Here is a 10,336-nt window from a genome sequence, read left to right on the forward strand (position 1 = left end):
ATTTTGTACTAGTTCAGAGTATCAAGTCTTTTGGGTGTCTTTTTTGAAAAACAGATTGTATCTATAATATTAATGATTGTTTTTTATTTCTTCTTTCAACTGACTTCTTTCTTCTCACTTGGAGGTGTAGATATATCATTCTATTCTCTGTGCTATTTCTTTTTCTACATATAATAGAGATGGAAAATGAATAAATGAACAATTTACCAACAACTGTGAGCAGCACGTTGTCCAGAAACAAGCTGAGGTAGACCACAGCAACCACAATGGCCCTGGAGTTCCTTCCTGTCCACATCATCTTCCTCCACGTTAATACGAATTCTCAACGAGCCAAATCCCTGAAGCACTCGATTACTTGCACTCCAAGCTTCCAATGACATGCTAATCTTCTTCGAATCGACTCTTCTTACATACTATCCTCTTCGTCGATCCACGAATCTTCTCTTCTTCTTCCAATATGATCGAAATGTCGATTTCTAAATAATCTTCTTCTTCCGAAAGGACGAAAATCTCGATTTCTGAACAATCTTCTTCTTCCAAAAGGATCAAAATCTCAACGACAGATTCTTAAACTACAGTTACTCCCCAGAAATGTTCAAATTATTGCGAATACGAATAATACGAAATTGGACATAATTGGACTAAAATTAGGTAAGCTACGATAAATGATGTTTCACGGCGAGAAAGTACCAAACCCAAATTTTCCAATAATTAACCAAAATACGTGGTCGTTTTGGGCAAGCTTACACGTTGTCCGAATATTTTGTTCGAGTAACTGTATCTCACGGAGGATGTGACTTCGAAGGATTCCTTCGAAGAGAGAAACTCGGCTGTATACGTGACTGGAAAGCGAACCAGTCCCGATCGTGCTTTTATAGCGGTCCTGGCTTTGGTCCTTGCGCAGAAGCTTTTTCAGAAAACCCACTGTTCGAAGAGGTGCTCGTCTTCTCGTCAGGCCCCCCTGTTTTCACGAGTCGATGCACTTTTCGATTTATCGCCTATCGTTACGGTCGCTTATCGAGCACCGCCAGGCCACCGCCGGGCTTTCATTATTTTTCACGCGCGGTCACCACATGGCGCGGAAGTAAAACGCCACCGTTGCGACGTCCCCTTTCTCTGACGGCGAGGACCTTGCCTGGAGAGCCTCCTTTCTTCACTTCGCCTCGGGGCGAATTTACCTCGCCTCCTTCTCTGTCCTAATTTTTTAACATTTCCCTGGATACTGTTCCTTTTTAATATCCATCTTTCAGATTTTGCTTCAAGGGTGGGGGATCTCGTGATGTTAAGTTTCAGGGTGTTTTGGGGTTTCTTGGGCTTATGTTGATTATTGGTGTCATTTGTTTTTTATTTAAGTTTGCGTTGGAATGTTGTTTGAAGAACGAGTGTTTCGGAAAGGGAAGTAAGTGTGGTGTGTAGGAGAGAAATGAGTAGTAATACTTTTGTAAAATTACGTTTTGTACGGTGATCTTACAGTTAATGATCGAGTTTTTTGATAAATAATCGCGTTCCTTCATTTTTGTTGACGTTGAAGTCTTCGCCTTGATTTCTGTGGTGGTTCGAAAGCTCGTTCTCTGATTAAAACACGAATTTAAATTGTTGTTTAACAAGAAACAGTAATTGTTCTTCAATGAAAGTGCTTGGAAGTGAAACAGAAACTTTAGTAGATTGATAAATTAGTGAATAAAGCTGCTTTGCTACATTCTCGACGCTGTTTTCGGTCTTGGAGAATTTTGGAACGTCTGAGAAATGGTTGACTTGCACTACTCGCCGATTCCGAGAGAACTTTCGATCGTCTGAGAAACGGTTGACTTGCACTACTCGCTTGAATATAAATTCGATGTCTGAGATACGGTTGACTTTACTACTTAATTTTGGCTCCAAGCTAATCGGAAAAGTCAACCATTGAAATTTGTTGCCTGAGAAATGATCGAGCGTTACTACTAATTACCTTCGCGGAATTTTAGGAAATTCAGTAGTACGAATCAATCACTTCGTATCCGACGATGCTCTTGACGATACTCTCGATCCTCCGCTTCGAACGCTGATGGCAGACCGACCAAAACAATCCCTCTGGACTCTCTTAGAACCCTCAATGTTGAAGTCAATTGATTTTTGGAAAATTTGGAAAATCAGAAAACGTAGAATTACCAGAATTTCAAGTTGCGAACTTTCCATTTCTGAAATTACTCCAATTTTCAAATTTCTCAATTCTGAGTTCCTTTGGAAACGTAATAAATGTGGACGATTAAGAACAATTCGTTCCCCTAAATTTTGCCGAAAAAATTCGAGTGGTACGTTGACTCGCGACGAGTTGCCGCACACGACGGACTTCCGGTTACGGCACTGTCATCGATATTCCTCCGGCGCCCATACACCTGTGCCCCGATTGCGGAATTACGATCGACCATAATGCAATTTCGACAGGGAACACGCGAAATTGCTTCTCTGGCTCACGCTGGTCCTTTAACGCGCGCAAAAGGGACTACGCTCGTCCTCGCCTCGTTTTGTACTTTAATTACGCACCATAATGGCGGACAAGCTGGCTTCTGTTTCACCGTGAAACTTGATCAAATAACCATTGAAAATTTCTATCAATCGGGACATTGTTAAACGGAAAGGGGAAAATATAGAGCGATAAAAAAGTTTCACACCGTTGTAATAGTACGTGTAACGATAGTTCTTTTTAATGCGTTTTTTTTTTATTACTAAAATCTATGAAAATAAAATTGTTTTATTAATCTCTTTGCTGTTAATTGTAAATCTGTGAAATATTGGTAGACCATTTAGTGTAGATTTCTGTCATACATTTTATAGCATGTAGATAATTTATTAGGTGTAGAAATTAATTCGATGCCTTTTTTAAAAAATTCAAATATCAATTTACAAAAAATTAAACACAATTTTAAGGTTCAAAATTGTCTCCATTATTTTGAAGGACTTTCTTCCATTTATTGGACTGCTGAAGAATTCCCTCTCTGAAAAAAGTATGGCGATTTTGAGTTGACAAAGTCTTCGAGACTTTTTGAAAAATGGCACAGAATTAATATCTGTGACAATAATTTGACACAGTGGTTGTTGAATCGATAAACGATGCAAAGTGAAAATTCAAAATGTATAACATATCAATTAGACAATTACTGAACAAAAAAGAGGCACGATACAATTATTATTTTTCTATAAATAATATACATTTACCGTAAACCAAGCAAATGACGTATCGACAATTTTTGCAAGGCATAAATAACGAAAAATTTCCAATAAAAATTCTACCTCAATAATAATTGGGCCGCAGGGCTGAGGGGCGGGGGACCCGGCAGCCCATTGCACGCGGCCCGCGGTGGGGGCGGCGCCGGTGTGGTTCCGGCGACGCCTCAGTGGTGGAGAGGGAGTCTGGCTGACCTCCTCCGAGATGGCGCCCCTCCCTCCGCGAACATCTTGAGGGAGGGGCCAGGCGTGGGGGTGGGTCCGATGGCGTTCTCTTCGTGATCCCGGGCACACCCCGCAACGCCGAGGAGGGACCACGGTGGGGGTTTTAGCCGGTACGAGTTCGGGACTACCCCACGGGGCGGGGTGTCCATGAGGATTTCCCCCACGCAAAAAAAAACAGCCTCAGTAATAATTATCTTCCAATCGAAAAGTTTATTTCATCTTCCAAGTCGTAGCTACAAACACGAACACCGTTGAATCGAAAAATAAATTCACTCTTCTCGTTCCCAATAATACTCGACAATCTTGAACAGCATTGCAACGTCACTTTACTAGCGAACGAACGAATAGAATATAATTTGCGAAGAGGTGAAGAATGTTAAAATCGAGTGATCCTAGTGGCGTCGTCTTCCTCCTCTTCGCGTATTGTTGCTTCGGTTTGAGTTAGCTTAGGGCTGCTACATCTCTCTGGATAAATCTCGTCGTGTGCCCTACGTATGCTGGGAATGTTGCCCTCGACGTACACGTCGGTCTCGATGCAATCTTTTTCGATCTTGGGCCTCCGTTTCCGGTGGCTCTTGGATCGCGCGTAAGTCGAACTTGCGTGGCTCCTCTCCGCGGAGTTGGCCCTTAACTGCAAACGTAATTCCCTTAATTCTTAACGAAGGTTGTGCGTTATGGTGTTACTGAGGTGTCTTCTAGTTTTCATGGAATAAGAATTTTTCGGATTTGTGAAGAAATTTTTTAATTTTTTAATTACTCAGGTAAGATAATTTTCATAATTTTTCACAGAATTTGAAAGATAGTTTCTAAACTTTATGAAGGAGTTTCCGTTTTACTACATTACTGAGAATTTTTTATTTTGGACTTATAATACATTGTGAGGAACGAAGAAAGAGAAATTGGAGGATTAGGAAATTTTCAAATTTCCTAGGGATTCAGAGTTTCAAGGAAAAAATAATTCCCTTAATATTTCACAGAATTTAAAAAATAATTTCTAAGATTAACGGTAGAAATTTCTATTTCAACTCACTACCGAAGATTTTTCATTACAGATTTTTATTAGTGAAGATCAAGGAAAATTTTAAATCCTTCTCAGGATTTAAAGTTTAAAAAAAAAAACAAATTTTCTTGAATACTCTAACAAAATCTAAGTGTTCTTCTCAAAATTCCTTGTAAAATTAAATCAATTCTTCACTATCGATTAACCCTTTGTACTCCAAGCATTTGTTAATAGAATTAATCAGCAACTCGGGTATACTTTTGCAGTGAAATTTTCGAAAACCCTGTTTCATTTTAGAAAGTCAATATTTTTGTTTGTGAATTTATTTATTTCTATTTCTCATTTCAATTTCCATTGTTTCAATAATATAGAATAACCTGAATTTTACTTTTTAAAGTTCTCCAAAGTAGTTACGCGTGTCGCTGTAATGGCGCCATTGGAGTGAAAACGGTTATACTCTGTTCAGTTTAAGAGTAACCTCGCTCTCGGACCGATTTTCGTCCGTTCTGCGCAGTTCCCGCAGTTAGACAAAACCTGAAGTTTACTTTTTAAAGTTCTCCAAAGTAGTTACGCGTGTCGCTGTAATGGCGCCATTGTTATGAAAACGGTTATACTCTGTTCAGTTTAAGAGTAACCTCGCTCTCAGACCGATTTTCGTCCGTTCTGCGCAGTTCCCGCAGTTAGACAGAGAGCGTAGCAGAGGGTGAGACGGAGAAAAACGTAGGCGGTTAAGTGGGGGTTTGGACGTTCTATGCATCGTTCAAAATGAGAGTAACCTCGATCTCGGACCGATTCTCGTCCGTTCTGCGCATAGACAGAGAGCGTGGTAAGACGGAGAAAAACGTAGGCGGTTAAGTGGGAGTTTGGACGTTCTAGTCCTGCCTTAGGCACGTCCCATGCATGAAGCGAGGTTATTCTTAAATTGGACAGAGTGTAAATACCTTTTTTCAAACTTCACACCTTACTTTCTCCAATATTCCAACTTCAATTTCCAGTTACAATTTTGTCCACACGTAAAAGCACAAATCTGTACCGACTATTCTATGCAAAAAGAAACAAAAAAACAGGGAAAAACACGTTTGAAAAATGGAAAAAATCTCACGTCCGCATCCTCGATGCAGACTTGCGGTATTGTGTAAGAGTTATTCACTTCTCGCATCTCCGAATGGTATCCGTAGTTATTGTATCCTGGAATTCTGCGTGTGTCGGTGCTTCTGCTCTGGCCAAGATATTTCTGATTTGGACTCGAGCTGCCGTAGTAGTTCGGGAACGTCGGTGTCACCTGCAAATTCGTCGTACTTCCGGCGCCGGAGTGCACGTAATCGTAAAATGGACGACTCTGTGCAAACGAAACGTTTCTCATGCAAACCTTCATTTTTCTATTCTTTTCTTTTCTTTTATCGTGGGGGAATGAATTATTGGAGCAACTATTGGACTGTTAACTGTTAACTATTGGGGCAATTAAGGAATTAATTGTTGGGGTGGAATGTTGATGGGAAATTTTGTGGGATTTTTTTCTTAGTTGAGGACAGTATTTTATTTTATTTTCTAGAGGTTTGAACGCGAAATGAAATGAATTGAATATGAAAATGATTGAATATCATTTTTTATATAGATCGTCAGAGAATTCGTGACAATATTTTATTCAGAAAAGTAATTCTGCAAGGATTTACTAAAATTAAATATTGTTTTTTATATGGATCGTCAGAAAATTTTTGGCAATTTCTTTTTCTTGAGAACAATCAATCTCTAAGGACTTAGGAAAAATTGAATATTATTTTTCGTATGGTTCGTCGGAAAATTTTAGCAATTTCTTTTTGCTGAGAAAAACAACTCTCCGGAGATTTCCCAAAATTGAATACTATTTTTCATACTGATCGTCAGAGTATTCTACTCCGCAAAAATAACCTTCTCCTCGTGATCTCCAGGGATTCACAAAAACTCAACCTTGCATTCCCCACAAATTTTACGCGTTTCGTATCGACAATTACGAAATCTTCACCAGAAATACAGAATCACAAATGTCACTCTTAAAAACAACAAAAAAAAAAAACTCAAAGGAATATCAAGGAACAACCTTGCATTTTGCAATATCACACAGAAAAAAAAAGTAACACCATTCGTACAATCAATAAAAGTCTTTATTCGACGCACACATAAAACAGAGCCATGATAAATAACAAAAATTACGAAAAAATCAATAATTTCTACAAAAACCAAGAACAATAATACTTGAAAAATACAAGCAAAAAAAAGAAGAAGATGAACTACTAAGAACAACTACAACAAAATCTAAGAAACAACGGAGCAATCGAAAGCAATATGGCGGATGATTCTGACCTGCCTGGTGATCGTATTGATCCTAGGATCAGCTGCTAGATCGGTCGATCCAAATCTCGGTGCAGAATCTTTTCCTCTGGCAAGATGTTTGACCATGTAATAAGTCCTCGGTATTAAAACTCCAATTATGATGAGATAAGCGGTGGATATAATTCCAAAGCACACGACCATATCTCGACATTCTGGTTCCACGAGGATGAAACAGGTGAGCCATATTGCCCAAACGATCAACAAACCGATCGACGTGCCGAAGAAGCATTTCCCTTCGCGATAATTGCGCGGTAGTTGAGAAATGAAGAAACACACGACGAACAGGCTGACTAATAAAAATATATCGTACCCTGGAACAGTGTTTTTTTTTTTTTTTTTAATTAAATTTAAGTCAGTTTTAGAAGTAGGAATTTAAAGATTGGAAATTTCAGATATGAAATTAATGATTATTTATATTTGCAAATTTAAAGATTGGAAACGTTATATTTTCAGTTATGAAATTAATGATTATTTATATTTGCGAATTTAAAGATTGGAAACGTTATATTTTCAAATATGAAATTAATAATAATTTATGTTTTCAAATTATATTTGCGAATTTAAAGATTGGAAACGTTATATTTTCAAATATGAAATTAATAGTAATTTATGTTTGCGAATTTAAAAGTCGGAAATTAAATAGTGGAAACGTTATAGTTTCAGATATGAAATTAATAATTATTTATATTTGCGAATTTAAAGATTGGAAGCGTTATATTTTCAAATATGAAATTAATAGTAATTTATGTTTGCGAATTTAAAAGTCGGAAATTAAATAGTGGAAACGTTATAGTTTCAGATATGAAATTAATAATTATTTATATTTGCGAATTTAAAGATTGGAAGCGTTATATTTTCAAATATGAAATTAATAGTAATTTATGTTTGCGAATTTAAAGATTGGAAACGTTATATTTTCAAATATGAAATTAATAGTAATTTATGTTTGCGAATTTAAAAGTCGGAAATTAAATATTGGAAATATTATATTTTCAAATATGAAATTAATAGTAATTTATGTTTGCGAATTTAAAAGTCGGAAATTAAATATTGGAAATATTATATTTTCAAATATGAGATGAATAGTAATTTATATTTGCGAGTTTGAAAGTCGGAAATTAAAGATTAGAAGCGTCATATTTTCAAATATGAAAAATTAAAACAATTGAGAACTAAATGAGAACGAAATTGAAATATTAATAACGATTCACATTTATGAATGTTAACTCTAGAGCGTTTCTTCGTTCGACTGTACGTTTAAATCAAAAAAGACCGAAACTTTTAATGCGAGCTCAAATGAACACAGACTTGATAACAGCAAAAATGATTAAAAAGATAAAAAGCCATTGGGTCAAAAAAGACCCAAGGACCGTACTGTGGTTAAAGAACCAATTTCCATTAATACTAAACATCAGTTTTCTTAATATCTTCAATATGATACAGCTCACTTAAACAGATCCAGTTATTTCTAATATAAAATTACTATTAATTTAATATTCCCTCATTTTCTTAATATCTTCAGTATTACACTCTCTCTAATCCGATTAAAAAGCGAATAATTATTTCAAAATAACGCGAAAACTGAGATAAGTAATTTCCCAAAAAACAAAAAGAAAGAAAATCGTTTCCTATTGTATCACAAGCTTCGCCGTATAAAATTAATACGACAGCCTTAAGGTAAGAAATTTTAAATAAATTATCAGGAGTTTTATGGAGGATACTACGGGGACACGTTGTGGAAATGATGAGTTTCTAGAGGGATCGCGATAAATATAATGTAACGACGGTGGTTTTATTGGAAATGAAGCAGGATGGGATGGGGGAGACCGGTGGCTTCCTTCTTCACTTTCCACGTTGCAGGGATCACGGAGAAATTCCGTTTACGACGGATCACGCTCTGTACATGTGGTAAAGAAGTATAAAAAAAGTGACGAAGGAAGGTATTTTAGTGGAAACGCGTGAAACCGTGTATTTTCGTGGAGAGATGAAAAAGGATGTTCTGATAAAAATGTACGAAAAAGTTATTTCCATGGATAAGGTAGGAGAAAGGGGCATTCTGTAATAGCGGAAAGGTAGAAAAGAAGATATCGCGGTGGAGAATGAGTTCGAATGGTACGTTATAAAATATTAGGCCTCTCGTGACAGTAAGAAAAATTTAAATTTGCAATAAGAAAAAGATAGCATAATTCACCTAGAAGAGCGATGAAAATTAGGCTCCTGACGACGACAGCCGAGTCATCGGTGCTGAGTACGTAGAACATGACAGATATGGCGAGCTGCACGCTGAACATGAAGAACACCATCAGTCCTTGAAGATAGCCGTTTATGTGTGCAGTGAATACGCCACCCTTGGAGAACACCAAGAAGAACGCCCTCGACAGCATCACAGAGAAATCCAAACCAAACGCGAGCGTTGTCACGAGTATCTTCCTCGAGTTGAGCGATTCCGAGCCCAAATAGTCGTCGTTGATGCAAAACGGAAACACCGTTTGCAGGGTGAACACGTTTGCCAGTATCAGAACGATCGTTAGAGCTGGATTCCCATCGAGAACCTCCTCGACGATGAAGCGGTAGATAATGAAGACGGCAATCACGCTACAGGCGAACGTGCCACACACCACCACTGTCAGGAAAATTGGTATCCAGTTGCCAGCCTTTAATAAACCCCTGTCGAGTGTATCTGCAACAGTGTGCCAACGTTATTGTGTTCTGTAGTTAGTTGTACGATGTGTGTTTCAGGGAATTTCAGACGGTTCGTATTGGGTCTAATATTTTTTTTTTTAATTTTGGTACAGTGAGTTCTATGATGTTTTTGAGAGAAATTCAGGTAATTCGTATTGGGCCTGATATTGGTGATTGAGTATTTTTATTGAGATGGGCTTTTTTATTGGAATTTGGTGTCTAAATGAGGTGGAAGTTGAGATGTTAAAAGTAAACCCCTGTCAAATGTATATATCTGTAACGATGTAGCGATGTTAAATGGACCATTGTGCTCTATAGTAAGTGCTGTATTTTTTTTGAGGGAATTTCAGATGATTTACGAGGTCTGATATTGCTAATTGAGTATTTTTTTTCTTAATGTTGGTGGTAGCTCTTATTGAGAAGGTCTTTTTAATTAGAATTTCGTGTTTGGAAGAGATAGAAGCTAGATTAGGTTAGGATAGCAAGGGTAGAACATTGTAGAGTGTATCTGTAAGGATGTAGCAGTGTTAAATGGACCATTGTGTTCCATAGTGAATTCTGTGGCATTCTTGAGAAACTTTGAGATGATTTACATGAAATCTAATATCGATGATTGGGAATTTTTTTTTTTTTAAATATTGACAAGAGTTCTTATTGAATTGGATTTTTTTATTAGAATTTTGTGTGCGTTCGTACGTTCTTAAAAAGTTTTAGTATGTTGGTATGGTTCAAAGAGGCTCTGAAAATAATTATAATACATTTTTACCAATCTTTCAGCTAAATTTTCAAACTCGCTTTCAATTTCTTTGCAATAATTCTTTTACTCTTCCTCGACAACCTCTTTGAACCATACTG

General features: G+C 37.1%; 2 protein-coding genes across 2 annotated transcripts in view; both read right to left on the bottom strand.

Annotated features, from left to right (window-relative positions):
• The window catches only part of LOC108580188 (synaptic vesicular amine transporter), a 5,273-nt gene extending 4,975 nt beyond the window's left edge, over positions 1 to 298 (bottom strand). Inside the window, exon 1 of the mRNA XM_017943892.1 lies at positions 208 to 298. Coding sequence (XP_017799381.1) covers positions 208 to 298 — 91 coding nt within the window. The remainder of the gene's footprint in view (positions 1 to 207) is intronic.
• Positions 299 to 3,805: 3,507 nt separating this feature from the next.
• LOC108580197 (protein bride of sevenless) overlaps positions 3,806 to 10,336 on the bottom strand; it is a 9,935-nt gene continuing 3,404 nt past the window's right edge. Inside the window, exons 5-8 of the mRNA XM_017943904.1 lie at positions 8,991 to 9,479; positions 6,770 to 7,110; positions 5,532 to 5,768; positions 3,806 to 4,060 (exon numbers count right to left, since the gene is read on the bottom strand). Of these exons, the coding sequence (XP_017799393.1) occupies positions 3,806 to 4,060; positions 5,532 to 5,768; positions 6,770 to 7,110; positions 8,991 to 9,479 (1,322 nt within the window). The remainder of the gene's footprint in view (positions 4,061 to 5,531; positions 5,769 to 6,769; positions 7,111 to 8,990; positions 9,480 to 10,336) is intronic.

The sequence above is a fragment of the Habropoda laboriosa genome, unplaced genomic scaffold (assembly GCF_001263275.1).
Source record: "Habropoda laboriosa isolate 0110345459 unplaced genomic scaffold, ASM126327v1 scaffold23, whole genome shotgun sequence".
NCBI classification, from domain to species: domain Eukaryota; kingdom Metazoa; phylum Arthropoda; class Insecta; order Hymenoptera; family Apidae; genus Habropoda; species Habropoda laboriosa.